Source organism: Corticium candelabrum, chromosome 3 (genome assembly GCF_963422355.1).
Source record: "Corticium candelabrum chromosome 3, ooCorCand1.1, whole genome shotgun sequence".
NCBI lineage: Eukaryota > Metazoa > Porifera > Homoscleromorpha > Homosclerophorida > Plakinidae > Corticium > Corticium candelabrum.
This window is the reverse complement of record NC_085087.1, coordinates 9,323,846-9,338,845: the sequence shown is the minus strand read 5'-3', so window position 1 is coordinate 9,338,845 and position 15,000 is coordinate 9,323,846. Positions and strand designations below refer to the sequence as shown.

At 41.8% G+C, this 15,000-nt stretch overlaps 5 protein-coding genes across 6 annotated transcripts in view; 3 read left to right on the top strand and 2 right to left on the bottom strand.

Moving 5' to 3' along the window:
• Positions 1-6,252, bottom strand: part of LOC134176673 (cilia- and flagella-associated protein 44-like) — a 15,241-nt gene extending 8,989 nt beyond the window's left edge. The window contains exons 1-9 of one of the 2 annotated variants that reach the window (XM_062643330.1): positions 6,008-6,252; positions 5,195-5,354; positions 4,587-4,918; positions 2,015-2,922; positions 1,775-1,843; positions 1,551-1,634; positions 1,245-1,319; positions 1,045-1,092; positions 584-985 (exon numbers count right to left, since the gene is read on the bottom strand). In XM_062643330.1, coding sequence (XP_062499314.1) covers positions 584-985; positions 1,045-1,092; positions 1,245-1,319; positions 1,551-1,634; positions 1,775-1,843; positions 2,015-2,922; positions 4,587-4,918; positions 5,195-5,354; positions 6,008-6,245 — 2,316 coding nt within the window. In that variant the 5' untranslated portion in view covers positions 6,246-6,252. Of the gene's footprint in view, positions 1-583; positions 986-1,044; positions 1,093-1,244; positions 1,320-1,550; positions 1,635-1,774; positions 1,844-2,014; positions 2,923-3,675; positions 3,794-4,586; positions 4,919-5,194; positions 5,355-6,007 lie in introns of those variants that run through there. The other variant, XM_062643331.1, reaches the window with a different exon arrangement.
• LOC134176677 (5'(3')-deoxyribonucleotidase, cytosolic type-like) lies at positions 6,234-7,215 on the top strand. Its single transcript, XM_062643336.1, has 2 exons — positions 6,234-6,363; positions 6,429-7,215. Exons 1-2 carry the CDS (start codon positions 6,289-6,291, stop codon positions 7,122-7,124), a joined length of 771 nt encoding a protein of 256 aa, XP_062499320.1. The 5' UTR covers positions 6,234-6,288; the 3' UTR covers positions 7,125-7,215.
• Positions 7,130-8,472, bottom strand: LOC134177813 (DNA-directed RNA polymerases I, II, and III subunit RPABC3-like; the record flags this gene model as incomplete). The annotated part of the gene is made up of 4 exons (XM_062644594.1): positions 7,130-7,269; positions 7,538-7,673; positions 7,770-7,898; positions 8,340-8,472. Coding segments are annotated over 4 exons (516 nt in total), but the record flags the coding sequence as incomplete, so codon positions are not given.
• A 156-nt stretch (positions 8,473-8,628) lies between these two features.
• LOC134176944 (N-acetylneuraminate lyase B-like) lies at positions 8,629-12,685 on the top strand. Its single transcript, XM_062643632.1, has 12 exons — positions 8,629-8,803; positions 8,874-8,985; positions 9,748-9,815; positions 9,901-9,971; positions 10,186-10,273; positions 10,472-10,526; positions 10,728-10,803; positions 10,871-10,963; positions 11,086-11,231; positions 11,290-11,336; positions 12,230-12,314; positions 12,392-12,685. The coding sequence occupies exons 1-12, from the start codon at positions 8,634-8,636 to the stop codon at positions 12,587-12,589; spliced, it is 1,209 nt and encodes a 402-aa protein (XP_062499616.1). The 5' UTR covers positions 8,629-8,633; the 3' UTR covers positions 12,590-12,685.
• Positions 12,686-13,132: 447 nt separating this feature from the next.
• On the top strand, positions 13,133-14,659 carry LOC134177134 (uncharacterized). The gene has a single exon (XM_062643870.1). It carries the CDS (start codon positions 13,200-13,202, stop codon positions 14,433-14,435), a length of 1,236 nt encoding a protein of 411 aa, XP_062499854.1. The 5' UTR covers positions 13,133-13,199; the 3' UTR covers positions 14,436-14,659.
• The last annotated feature ends 341 nt before the right edge of the window (positions 14,660-15,000 follow it).

Sequence of the window (15,000 nt, the reverse complement as noted above, 5' to 3'; positions counted from 1 at the left end):
TCTCATCAACATGTTTTGATGTCTATGTGCTTGTAATCTGTCTGTCTATCTGTCCATCTATCCATCCGTCTGTTCGGCTGTCTGTCTGTCTGTCCATCTATCCATCTGCCTGTCTGTCTGTCTGTCTGTCTATCAGTCTGTCTGTCAGTCTGTCTGTCTGTCTATCTGTCTGTCAGTCTGTCTGTCTATCCGTCTGCCCGTCTGTCTATCTGTCTGTCTTTCCATCCATCCATCCATCTGCCTGTCTGTCCATCTGTCTGTCTGTCTGTCTATCTATCCGTCCGTCCATTCGCCCGTCTGTCTGTCTGTCTGTCTGTCCATCTATCCATCCCTCTACATGTCTGTCTGTCTGTCTATCTTGTCAGTCTGTCCATCTGTCTGTCTGCCTGTCAGTCTGTCTGTCTGTCTGTCTGTCCATCCATCTGTCCATCTGTCCATCCGTCTGTCTGTGTGTCCATCGTCTCTGTCTTTCCAACTGTCTGTCTCCTCATCACTCCGTCTATCTATCAACCCTTTTCTCCACCGTTCATCCACCTCCTTGCCACCTCATCTATCCCTCTCATTTCATTCCCATTCTACTCACCCCAGAAGCTAATATCTCCGCAGTTGGATCAACAGCCAAGGCCGTCACATCAGACGAATGAGGCTTAAACACATGCATAAGCTTCAACTGTAGATTGCTGCTCGATGTCACCAACGACGGCATCTTGCCATCGGCAGACACGACACTAAACACTCGCACAACTCCGTCCCTGAAACCGGCCAGGAGCGTCGAGCCTGCAGCATCAAGTTCTAGTGGTGCCCACACGAGAGACGTGGCACCGGATGAGAATTTCTCTTGAGTTAACGGCTGCTTGTTGATGTAGTCAAACAGTCGGACGGTGCTGTCTGATCCGACTGTGGCTGCAACGTGTGTGAGAGGAGACGCGGCGATGGAGTTGATGGAGCCGGCATGGAATGAGAATAGACGTTCAGGAGATTTTCTCTAGAAGAGAGAAATGGTGGAGACTGTTTGTTGAGTGAAAGGATTGTGTGTTGGCTTACTGTGTGAGACACTGAGATGTCAACGTTCCAGATTCCTCCGTTAGAGTCCTAAAACGTGTTTGTTATGAATACGTATTGTATTGGAGGGATGCATCTCACAATACACTAGGCTATTGTATTGGAGGGATGCATCTCACAATACACTAGACTATTGTATTGGAGGGATGCATCTCACAATACATTAGATTGTAAATTGTTACCTGAGCGAGCCACATGTTGGGCGTGTCTGGATTGACTGAACGAACCAGCGACTTCACACCAACATCGTTTCCAACCTGTACATACGTAACATTAACTACACACACACACACACACACACACACACACACACACACACACACACACACACACACACACACACACACACACACACACACACACACACACACACACACATACACACACACATACACACACACATACACACACACACAGACACACACACACACACACACACACACACACACACACACACACACACACACACACACACACACACCCCTCACCTTTATTTCAATCATTGGCTCCATTTCAAACACCGAATTGTCCTCAGTAATATCTGCACTATCGATAGTCTCGAAATCCCAAACCTACACATAAATGACAGTAGAATTAGAACAGCTAGCTAGGAAGACAATTTGCTAACACGTAGACAGACAGACAGACAGACAACCGAGCAAGTAGGTAATAATGAAAGTCAACTGATTAGCTGGGATGTCATATGATGTACCTTGATGAAACCGTCAGCTCCGGCAGTGATGAGTTCTCCCTCGTGCAAAAATATTTCCTCAATCACATCCTAACACAGTGATATGTTGACAAATTAACAACTAAGAAGTATTGTGTGTGTGTGTGTGTGTGTGTGTGTGTGTGTGTGTGTGTGTGTGTGTGTGTGTGTGTGTGTGTGTGTGTGTGTGTTCGTGTGTGCGTGCACATGTGTGTTCGTGTGCACGCAGCCCTTTCACCATACATTATGACACGATTTCTTCTTCTTCGATATCTCCACCTTTATCAATCCTCCATCCCACAGCAGCATGTTCCCCCACTCCGTACCCGACAACACCTTCCCGTCAGGCAACTCCACATACCCCGCAATATCCGTCAATTCCGTACGTCCAAACTTCCCAATGTCTCCCTGCAGTTTCAGTCCCGTAAACGTGTTCGCCATCTTCCAGAACCGAATGTGCCCCGTTCCACTCGTCGTCAGCTGCCCTTCGTTCTCCGGCGAGAAACTAACACGATAGACTTCCTGCGAGAACGCTTTCGTCCGGAGAATAATCTGCTCGTTCTCCCAATCCCAAACTGTCAACATGTAATCAGGGTAACTACCTACAGATGCCAGTTTGTCGCCTGTTGGATTGAACGTGATGTGAGAATACGTGGATTCTGTCCCGTTCTTTAGTATCCGATGGAGTCTCAATTCCGGGTACGTGTAGATGTTGATTGGTGGAAAGTTTCCGTTCTCGGCGACTGCGAAGTATCGATGACTTGGGTGGATGACGATTGAGCCGATACCGCAGCCTGTTGTGCTTCTCAAATACGTTTGTTTGAGTGTGTGGATGTCAAGGAGTTGGACCATGTTGCCTGCAATGAATAAGACGGTGTTCTGATCGATAATATGGAGGTTGGATCTTCGCTGGCATTCGTAGCCGAACGAGTGACGGAGAGAGACGAGAGATGAAGGGAGGTTGTTCGATGTTGGTTGGGATACGAAGTCATCGTAGTCATACGGAGATGGTTCTGATGGTAGAAATACAGATGGTAGAGGTACAGATGGTAGAGGTACAGATGGTAGAGGTACAGATGGTTCAGTCGGTTGAGTATCTTCTGTTGGTTCTGTTGACACCTCATTTGATGGCTCACTTTGCTCCATTGGTTCTATAGAAATGATTTATTTAAGAATGTTGTATTTAACAACTGTATTAGAGGAATGCATCTCTCAATACACTAGACTATTGTATTGGAGGAATGCATCTCTCAATACACTAGACTATTGTATTGGAGGGCTGGACCTCACAATACACTAGACTATTGTATTGAAGGAATGCATCTCACAATACACTAGACTATTGTATTGGAGGGATGCATCTCTCAATACACTAGACTACTGTATTGGAGGAATGCATCTCACAATACACTAAACCATTGTCCTGACAACTGCTCTCTTACTCCAACTGTAATGTGTCACGTAAAGTAACTGTTAGTGTTTCAATCACTCACTGTGATCACTTGTCAACGCAGTTTGAAATAAAGCAACTATCACAACTATTGTGACATCACTATGGCATAATCGCCTATCAATATGTCCTCCCAATAACTCCCAATTTCTATCTTGGAGACTTAGACACTAGAGCTACTGTACCTTTAGTCTCAAGTATATTGCTATTCTATTTGTGTTTAATTTTACACTATACATTTAGTCTCTCCCATACAGTTGAAAGCCACTGAACTGCATGTATCAATACATTAGAGACCATTGTATTGAAGGCATGCATTTCACAATAGTGTATTGCAATTGAAAAACACTCAACCTCCTAGTCAAATCTCCTATTTGACCAGATTTTAAACAGTAACATAAACCATCTGTAACACTAATTGGTCAGCAGTAATCCTGTTTCTATGACAACATACCCACAGCTGCTACACCCTTCAAACAATAGTAAAGATGGTAAACTCCTCTAGCTCTTGTTGTGTCACTCTGCTCTCAAAGTGTCACGTCTTTTGTTCTCTCAAGTTGCCTTCATTCCTCATAAACTCACAGCAAACACATAGCAACAACACCTCCTAAGTTCTAGTGTTAACACTGCATAACTGGCAACCAGTGGCTGCATGCTTGGTGTCTGTGAGGAAAGCAAATTGAATTGATTATGTCTAGCTGTCACCTTGTCAACTGTTGGCTTGTGTCCAATGATGCTTTGTAGGCATAGTCATACTGTATGTATAAATTTGTAGCTTTCTGAGATGAGAACAGCAGACCAGTCTATTCATCATTGCCGCAATCTTTCTCTGGATTCTGTTGTACGTATTGCTTAGTCTTTGATTATTGTATTTATAGTGTTTATGCTGAAATGCTTCAGATCTGGAAATTTCCTGGGTAGGTGTTGAGATACTAGTATTGTTTGAATAACTTTAGTTGCTGTTACTGTGTAATTCAGTCTTTGTTCTTTGTAGACTGAGAAACCAATGAATTGAGTTGGTGTCAACATTCTTAAAACTGCTACCCTGAAGTGGGTATCTTGATCAAACTATTGTATTGGAGGGATGCATTTCACAATACACTACACTATTGTATTGGAGGGATGCATCTCACAATACACTAGGCTATTGTATTGGAGGGATGCATCTCACAATACATTAGACTATTGTATTGGAGGGATGCATCTCACAATACACTAGACTATTGTATTGGAGGGATGCATCTCACAATACATTAGACTGTTGTATTAGAGGGATGCATCTCACAATACACTAAACTATTGTATTGGAGAAATGTGTGTGTGCTTGATACTCGTAGTCTCCTCAAACTATGTCAGACGTCCTACCTGTTGTTTCTGTCGTTTGATTTATGTCTATTGTCTCTCGTGACGCTTCTCCTTCTTCATCATCTCCTTCTTGACTTTCGACTTCTTCATCAGCTGCCCTCTTACCTCTCTTTCCTCTTGTTCTTCTTCTAGATATTCCTGCTTGTCTGTCTGCTTCTTCTTCACTTTCTTTCTGTTCTTCGTGTACATTCTGCGCCTGATCTGGTACAACTGGTGACTTCTCAACTGCTCCTGGATCGTCAGTTGGTTCTGAAGTCACACTTTCTGTTGTGTACCTTCTCTTTCTTAGGTTTTTGCTTTTGTGTCGTCGTCGACGATGTGCAGCTGTTTCACTACATACAAAAACAATAATCTATAGTCAAAGGTAAACCAGGCTGCAATGTGGCTACTACTCAAAACGTTTGATAGACACACAGATAGACAGACAGACAGAAAGACAGACAAACAGACAGACAGACAAACAGACGGACAGATTGTTATATTTGGACTCTTACTCTACCAATAACAATCGCTAACTCTATGTATGCATAACAATAACAGACAGACAGACAGACAGACAGACAAACAGACAGACAGACAGGCAGACAAAACTGACAATGTGGACGTACCTTCCTGTTGAATCAGACCCTTCTCCATAATAGTCAGCATCTGAATCGTCATCTCCCTCAACACTAGCATAACCACCACTCGTGTAATCAACTCTGCCACTTGTTTCACTTGCTCCACCGTCATAACTCTCTTTTCTTGCCTTAGAAATAACCGGCTGAGCTATAAACAAAGCAACACAGTCAAGAAAGCCCATAGAGATTGACAAAAATTTGACAAACAGCCAGATAAACAGACAGACAGACAGACAGCTAGACGGCTGCTATGTGTACACATATGTGTATTTTCATGTAGCTTGCGAACTTTACTGTTTGTCTTTTGCTAATATGTATTATAGTTTGATGTTTGAAATATATGATAAACACAGACAGACAGACAGACAGACAGAAATTATCAAAGAAGTCATCGGACAAAGAGGAACGACTGAACGACTTCTGGTCCAAACGCTTTTCTGTTCAGCTCCAGAAGTGTAATGCTAGAGTCATCTCTAAAAAGCTATCTTCGCTGTCTGAAGGCAACAGATGTGACCTCTTTGCCACCCAGTACTTTAGCCACTAGCTGGTACTGGAGGCTTTGCTTGTACACTGTAGTTTTTAAGTGTAGTCCTCATTTTGTTTTACACGAGTTTTAATTTTAGCTTAGTTTAGTTGATGAACACTACTAGTAGTTGGACAGTACATAGTACCCTGTATTGCAAGTGTATCATAGATATAAGTTCAAATATATGTGATTGACACACAGACAGACAGACAGACAGACAGACAGACAGACAAACAACGGACAAACAGCCTATTTCAGTGTGTGTCATGTCAAACCTGTATCGTCACCCGCCTCAGGTGCAAGTGCATCAACCATCTCAGAGTCTTCTCTTTGTGGATCAGAAGACTGACGATCAATATCTTCACTAGGACTACTCGATCGCGACATTCTCATGGTCTTCAGAGCTTCTTGTTTGATTCTTGACGTTGCCTGTTTCAAGCTCATCTTGGAAGAACGACCCGATGCCGGCCTGCTAACCGACAACAAGCCTTCGTCGTCGCCGTCGTCCGCCATGTTGTAGATTCACGTTGTCATGGAAATTCTATGATTAGTACGCATGCGTAGAATGAGAACGTGGTGTGAAAGGTTCTTACGGAAAAGAAGTTCGAGAGCTTGGTTTCTGACGGAGAGCGTAAGCGGAGAACAGAATAAACGTTAGAGATTATAGTCTATGGGGTCATGTACGTGTACCTGTAGAATAGGATAGCGTGCGTTAAACGTATGGGACTGGAGGCTGCTGGAGCTATGAGTCGCAGTCCGAGTGCCAAGAGGCACACGTCTTCTGTTTCTTTGAAGATTCTCGTTGATATGGACGGCGTGCTGTGTGATTTCGAGGCTTACCTCCTAGAGCAATTCCGATCCAAGTTCCCGGATGAACCATTCATTCCTGTCTCTGAGCGAAATACGTTCTACGCTCACGAGCAATACGGCAGCATTAAAGTCGAATTGAAACGCAACATCACAGACATCATGTCGAGTCCGGGATTTTTCGCCTCTCTCCGACCGATTTCCAACGCCGTCACGTGCATGCATTGGATGCGCGACATCCCGGATGTGAGCGTCTGGATATGCACGTCTCCAATCAATAAATACCGCAACTGTGTGTCGGAAAAATACCAGTGGGTAGAGAAACACCTTGGATTTGAGTGGACAAAAAGAGTGATCATGTGCAAGGACAAGACTCTCATTAAAGGCGACTATTTGATCGACGATCGTCCGATGATTCATGGAGAAGAACAATTCAAGCCTAATTTTGGCAAGCATGTTGTCTTCACACAGCCATACAATTGCAACGTTACAACAGAGTGGAGGCTCAGTTTGTGGCCAGAACGTAAAGACAAACTTCTCGACTTTATTATGTTTTTACGCGAAGGGCTTGCATTCCGAGATTAATGTTTTGTTGTGTTGTTACTATGGCAACTAAAATGCTAGCTTCTTCATTAGTAAGTAGATGTTTTGGTCAATTTCGATTCCGTGTAGGTTATTGGCGTCGCCTTGTATGCGCATCAGCAGACCACCAAACGAAACATACACACCCCTGCAATAATACACAAATACTTATGAAGTGCATGTACTCACGTGACATCTAAGATAAAATAATAAATATTTGAAACCAACACACCACGTGAATAATGTCTATGTGCACCCGCAAAGAACCAAAAGACATTTATATCAAGAGATTAGCATTAGACTACTTCTAATTGATATCAATACAGTATCCAAGGCAAACATTCGTCATTATTGTAATTAATTGAGAATATGTGGTGTGTGCTGAAATCTTGCAAGAGCGTGTAGCTTACACTTACAGTCTCGACGTTGATGTATCGTAGCTGCTATCATCTCCCTCTATTCTGTAGACTTTGCCGTACATGATGTACTCGAAACTGTCAGCTCGTGATGAGCTGGACTCTAACGGGTTGTATTCGCCATCATCTGTCATTCCTACAAAGTATCAAAATAGACATGTCATACTAGATTACTCTTGTCAACTTGTTTGCTGTATGTTTGTTTGTCTGTCCATTATTGTGTCATTCCTACCATCTTCCCTCAAAGTGTTAGTGAGAACAAGTCGAAACTTGTCTCCAACATCGACTGCATAAAGTTGAGTGTTCACGTCCAAAATAAGATCCATTTTAAAACTCTCGCTCTCACAATGAAGACGAGAAACTGCAACAAGAAGAATACGTCTGTTGCAGCAGATACACAATATATTGTATTGAAGGGATGTATCTCTCAATACATTAGATTTGTATTGAAGGGATGGATCTCTCAATACATTAGATTTGTATTGAAGGGATGCATCTTTCAATACATTAGATTTGTATTGAAGGGATGCATCTCTCAATACATTAGATTTGTATTGAAGGGACGGATCTCTCAATACATTAGATTTGTATTGAAGGAATGCATCTCACAACACATTAGATTTGTATTGAAGGGATGCATCTCTCAGTACATTAGATTTGTATTGAAGGAATGCATCTCTCAATACATTAAAATAAAGATGCATCTTTCAATACATCATGCTGCATCCCTCCTAACTGCTAGGCTACATTCTCAGTATTTTGATTGACTTTCAGTCTAAAGTGAATGCAACCCCCCTTTCACCTCTTTCGAATTTCTTTCCTTCTGGATCGATATCTTTCACATCAAAAATGTCTTCGAACATCATCTTGACGGTCAACAGATTTACAGCTTTGAAATGCGCACTAGCAGCACCCTTGCGTAGCCGGACCGTAAATTATAGATATCAATTATTAACAAACGTTTACAGTTTGCAATTATTATCTCGCATGTGTAAACGTATTTAGCATACATTATATATAAGCAAACTGTTATAAATCAAAATTAATATTTAGCGTATCCCGTATTGTTTACTGCAATCTGGTATCCGAGGCTCACATGGCAACTCATTACTCCCCTAAGCGTCTCCAGGCAGATAATGCTGGTGTTGCTACTGCAACTTCTCCGGACGGACGGCGTGTTAAGATTCCTAATTTGACACTTTCTCAGCTGAGACAAGAGTTAGCGTCAATAGGAGAGAATCCGGGACCTATCAACAGTTCCAACCGGTCAACACTCGTCACACTGTTGCAATCATTTTTAAAATGAAATGTAAGCAATGGAGTGTTCTTTCTGTAGGGAATTGTATGAGAGTCTGCTGACACGAAAATGGAGTACTTTGTCACGTGAGTCGCAACCGGAAGTGACGTCGCCGCCACCGAAAAAGAAAGCTCGCACGTCAACAAAAGGGGTAAGTACTGTACTGTACATGTACCCTAAATTTCCAAATCGTCAAACAAATTTATCAACTGAATCATCTGATTAATTAAGCGTCATGGGGCGCTTATTTAGACAGAGGCGTTTATTAACTTTAAACGAATGACATCTTTTATACAATAGTTAATTATAAGTTGAAAGTAATTGACTCCACACACACAACTATTGCTGCTTTTGAAACTTGAAAAGAAAACACATCGTGTGTTGAATTTATATGCATTGCTTGCAATGTCAACACCCACCGACAGAGTCTTCATAGAACTGCACTTTCTAGCTTTCAATTTCTTCCACACTGTGGGTATCTAGAAGGCAAAACTTGCAGAACAATAAAGGGCATATATTTGGGCACAGATGGTTAAATTTGCTACATTTTGTTTTGTCGAGTTGTTTCATGGTTGCATGGTTATCACTCCGGGACAGTATTGCGGACCAGTGTTTTATTAATACAGTGGTTGCACAGGGTGGGGCGTGGCATAGCATGAAGCAGAGCCGTTTACCTATAGTCTCTATATACGGCTCTGGCATGGAGTGGCGTACCATTTGTATGCTTCTAATTTTTACTGTGTATTATGTATGTGAAAAATTAGTGCATTTTAAAATTTTAATTAAAAATGTCTGCAAACTGCAGCTGTATGTTTCAAGGCCTTGCAGTCCAGACATGCAGTAGTGTATACTAATTATATATAGGAATTTGCAATAGACATTTAATTGCAATTAAATTTTTACTTGTTTATAGGCACAGATGAAACAAATTAAAGTGAAAGGAGTAGTGCCGGCTACATTTACGCCGTTTTCTGATAGTGGGTGAGTGATGCATATGTTTGTGTTGTTTGCTGTCTGCAGCATTGTGATGTCTCTTGGTGTTGGGTGTCGTTGTGTGTATATACAGAAACTTGAATCTACCGGTCATTGACTTGTACGTGGATCATCTGTTGAAGAGTGGCATTAACACAGTGTTTGGTAGTCACTTGATTTGATTGTGTATGCTGCGATGTGTGTGTGTGTGTGTGTGTGTGTGTGTGTGTGTGTGTGTGTGTGTGTGTGTGGGTGTGTGTGTGTGTGTGTGTGTGTGTGTGTGTGTGTGTGTGTGTGTGTGTGTGTGTGTGTGTGTGTGTGTGCATTCTTGTCTGTTGCTTTATAACTATTTCTTGCTGTGTTTCACCTGTCACTGTAGTAAACGGAAAAACTGGCGAAGGCTTGACAATGACTATAAGTGAGCGTAAAGCCGTCACAGAGAAATGGATCCAAGCTGTTGCTGGAAGGTACAACATAGTTAATGCAAATAGAAATATTACTAAGTGCGTATATATGATAATGTGGATGAGTATACATGTACCAAATTGAATTGTTTGGCATCTGTGCACCTGTGTTGTGATTGGCTTGACAGCTACATTTATTTTTGTATGCATACTAATTGATACATGACAAGATAAATAGATTTTTATATTCTGCTTGTGTAGGATGACGGTTATTGTACACGTTGGTGCAGTGTGCTTGAGAGATGCTAAAGAATTAGTAAGTGCACACACACAGACACTCACACACAGTGACACACACACACACACACACACACACACACACACACACACACACACACACACACACACACACACACACACACACACACACACACACCAGCAAAGGTGCCTTAATTAACAGATTTAGGTCTGGTACACACATGACCACAAGTTTGTCTTCAGTTTTTTGTATCAACAGGCTTCTCACTCTGAGACAATCGGAGCTAATGCTATAGCTACCATACCACCTGTCTTTCATAAGCCAGCGACTATCAGTACGTCTCAATGTCACAATCAACTGTCAATTGATCAGACTTAACTCACATGTATTTGCTCTCTCAGAAAGTTTAGTACAATGTTTCAAAGAAATCTCAAGCAGCGCTCCGCGCTTGCCTCTCTTTTTCTACAATAATCCTGAAGCAACTGGCGTTGACTGTATGACCTGATTGTTCTTATGGTCGTCTGTTTCTTGTTTATTTATTGTTTTAGCTACTTACTTTCTTCTCCCTGTTTGCATGTTTGCTTATATGCTTGTTTGTTTTTACTGATTGTTTTAGTTAACACAGAGGAGGTGCTGAAAGCTGCACATACTAAAGTTCCCAATCTGTGTGGTGTGAAGTTCACATCGTTTGATTTGACTGATTTCTCACGATGTCTACAGTTACATGATGGATCATACCAGATGTTGTATGGTAGAGATGAGGTATTACACGTACTGTAATGTTATTTTTAGACTATTTTACGATGGCATTGTTTTACAGCAACTTTTGGGTGCTCTGGCTCATGGAGCAACAGCTTGTGTTGGAACGTAAGCTAATGACATGATCATATGAAGGAAGACAGACAGATTATTACATATGCAAACGTGTGACCAAAGCAGACGGACGGACAGACAAACAGACAGACAGACAGACAGACAGACAGATAATTTATTCTCATACAGATTCTACTTGTACACATGCTAGGATTTTTAATTAAATACAAATCAGTCCTTGCAAACAACAAAGTCATTAACTAATGGACTTGACTTTGAATGTCAAAATCAAATAATCTATCTAAATCACCATGATTAGGTGACAGTTTTGAAAGTTTTCTAAGGATAACTTTGGCATTGCATCTTTGCAGAATTGTAGAAAATCTTTTTCTCCAATACGACATGAACATGGAAGCATTAAAATTGACTTCTGGATTTGCTGACTGTTGTGAAAAATGTTGCAAAAAATTCTCTGCCTTTGTGCTCCACCTCCCAAATGTTCTATCACAAGAGGAACACATGTTGATACATATCCTCTTGGAACAAGCTCTTCTGAATATTTTTTCATTTTCTTTTCTTCTCTTGTCGCGGCAGCATGACCATTTCCCTTGCTAGCCCTCCCAATAATGTCCTGACTCCATGGATGAGCCAGGGACACATCAAACATTGTGATGTCTGGACGGTCTTCAGTATTGATCTATTGATGTCTTGGTCAGACAGGCAGACAGACAGACAGACATGTAGTGGACTTTAGGTTTGCTTTTAGAGTTTGATAGAAATTTCATTGTAATGGAAATATATGACAGACAGACAGATAGACAAACTGACTGACAGACAAAACATGTACAGACAGACAGACAGACGTACAGACAGACAGACAGACGGACAAACGGACAGACACCCGGTTAGCCCTCTAGACTCATACTTGCTGTTTTTAACGTATGCAGCACATACAACTTTGCTGGGAAGCTGAACAATCGACTGATAGCTGCTTATGAGAGAGGAGACATGGCAACAGCACAGAAAGAACAAGTGATCACACACCACATTTTGTATATTTAAATATTTTGTACATTTAGTTACGTATCTGTTGTTCATTTGATTGTCAGTATCGTTCTCAAGCTGCTATCCTCGTATACAGAAAGTATGCAGACTTGGTCGGACCTGCTGCTTCTGGTAAAGCAATTATGCAGCTGATTGGGTTGAATGTGGGGCCACCACGTCTGCCTGAAGTTGCTCTCTCTGCACCTCAAGTGAAAGAGATGCAAAAGGAGCTGAACGAGATTGGATTTTTTGACTGGTATTAGTGAATTGTGTTGATGTTTTAACTGTTTGACAATGAAACAAAAGTGCTGTGCAGTGTTGCTATTTTTACATGTTAATTAATATAAAAGTGTTGCTATTGATGTTGCTATCACCTTGCTGATCTAACTCACCTGCTGTCCATCGTTCTTCCTCTTTATATTAAGAATTTTGGGAAAATGTTAATACATTAAATTTAATTAATAATGTAATGCTTGAGGTGTAGATGTCCATTCCCGTGATAGCCTACATATTCTACTCTAACACACATGACGACTACTGCACCACTATGCCAAATGCCATTTATATTGGAACTCCTTGTTTTCTTCCACTTGTAGCTCGTTTTCATGATGACCTACAGCTATTCTAGTGATTGGGGGCCATTTCCCGCCTCCGTGATCCCTACGCTTACTATGGATTCGACCACTAGCTCCTGATTCGACCCAGACACTCCGCTCTCGTCATTCCCCGAATTGTCGATCATCGGTAGAGATAATTTCCCGCTCCAGAGTGACATACGGGGAACGGCAGGGGAGGGAGAAGAAACTTTGGCCAGGGCGGGGCGGCGAGTTTAGGCAATTTGCGTTGAGTTTTTCATAGCGCTTGCTAGATATCATGGCTGAAAGACAAACGTTAGAAAGAGACCCTGAATGGGAGATTAAGCTGAGGCCCCACTTTGTGGAAGTTGCTGAGAACTTGTTTCCTCGTCGCAATCGGCTTTCTTCTTTGCTGTACAGCGCGGGTCTTCTTCGCGAAAAAGAAGAAGAAGAGTTTGCAAAGTCGGAAAAGGCAGAATCAGATCTGGCTATGGACATTTTACGTGTTCTTCGTACACAAGGTCCTGGATCATTCAATACATTTTGTAATGTACTCCTACAAGTTGCGGATGGCGCATTAGGACGTGTAGAGAAATTTCTTCGTTCAGGCGGGCAAGACAGGAAGCGTACACATACAGCTGGAGAAGAAAGTTTGTACATGTTTCCAGCTCTCTTGCCTCATAAGGATCTGTCTGTCGTGTGGAAGAGAGACAAAAGTATGAACGTGTATGTCGGTCGACGTCAAGTGTGCAGAAGTCAGACGACCATCTTCAGTCCATCTGCATTTGGCATGTTTCAATCTAAAGTTTGCACTACATTAGATAAGAAAGCACAGCTGTGGAGGAATGGACTAATCACATCACAAGGTGATACAGTTTCTAATCATGTTTCATGTTTGGTTGCCATGGTAGATCCTGTTCGTTCTGTCGACTTTGTATGTCGTGGAGGTAAGGCAACAGAAGCAGAATGTGTTTCCCTGCTCGACACTGTCATGTCTCTTTGGAGAGATATGTTAGACAGATACAGTCCAGGCACTGACTATGAGACTGAATATCTGAGTAGAAAGCATTTAGAGGAACACAAAGAACTGAAACAAGTTGCTGTTTACTCTGAGGAGGAAATCAAGGAAGCAAAGGCAAAGAACAAAGGGCCAGACACTGCAGTAACTCAAGTAGTTGGTAATGAACGAGTGGTAGAAAGTCTTGGTGACCTGCTGGTTGTTCTCCCTTCCAAACCAGCAACTCCACTTTCTCCCAGTCCAGTTATGAAGGCTGTTATTGAGTATGGTGTAGATCAATGGCATTCATTTGCAGAAAGATTAGGTTTTAATTTCTCTCAGATTAGTGCCATGTCTCATGACAAAGCGTCTCTCACTGACAAATTATCTGCAATTATTCACGTGAAGACTGAGGAAGTTGGTGATATGAAGAAGATGGATGATCTGCTACTGAAGGCATGTGAACTGTTACCGGATCCCATTCATGCAGCAGTCAAGAGAAGCTTGTCATCTTCCCAATATGATTGTAGCTCATAAGTGTGACCGTTATATAAACATTATAGTCCCATAAATTGGCATAATGTCTGTTTGTGTCAATTGTGTGTATCTGTAAGCAATCATAGTGACACTTGGTGTAAACAGAATTTCATGTCATCATCAGACATCATGCTAATACATGTATTGTTGTATTTACAGTATTTATATCTATCTATACTACCAAAATTGGCGGTGTTTGTATGTATAAGTTTGATAGCAGGTTAGACCGGATCATGCGTGAGGCTAAAATTTAGGGTACAGGCATAACTCAGCATGGGTAAGAACATAGGCAGGGTGGCATCGGCTTTCAGGTTCAGCCGGGTCCCCTTTTGGGGGTGCAACAGAATGTAATATGAGCCAGAGGATTCGGTCAGAATTTGGGTCTCTCTCATCCACATCGTCTGACGAAAGTGTCGACTGATCAACGAGATCGCTTCCAATATGTTAGGCTGGTTACCTACCTTAAGGTATAGGAAGTGGAAGATGAATTGAAGGTGAGTTTTATGTGAAAGAATATAAAGAGGTGGTGTAATGTTGACAAACTCTATTATCTTATTTAGAAACA

What these genes read in the sequence shown, in the direction of transcription:
- LOC134176944 (XM_062643632.1), top strand. Translation starts at nt 8,634, where the DNA reads ATGGCAACTCATTACTCCCCTAAGCGTCTCCAGGCAGATAATGCTGGT. An exon ending in TGTTGTATGGTAGAGATGAG is followed by an intron (nt 11,232 to 11,289) that starts GTATTACACGTA and finishes ATTGTTTTACAG; the next exon opens with CAACTTTTGGGTGCTCTGGC. An exon ending in CAACAGCACAGAAAGAACAA is followed by an intron (nt 12,315 to 12,391) that starts GTGATCACACAC and finishes TTTGATTGTCAG; the next exon opens with TATCGTTCTCAAGCTGCTAT.
- LOC134176677 (XM_062643336.1), top strand. Translation starts at nt 6,289, where the DNA reads ATGCGTAGAATGAGAACGTGGTGTGAAAGGTTCTTACGGAAAAGAAGT. An exon ending in CTTGGTTTCTGACGGAGAGC is followed by an intron (nt 6,364 to 6,428) that starts GTAAGCGGAGAA and finishes GTGTACCTGTAG; the next exon opens with AATAGGATAGCGTGCGTTAA.
- LOC134177134 (XM_062643870.1), top strand. Translation starts at nt 13,200, where the DNA reads ATGGCTGAAAGACAAACGTTAGAAAGAGACCCTGAATGGGAGATTAAG.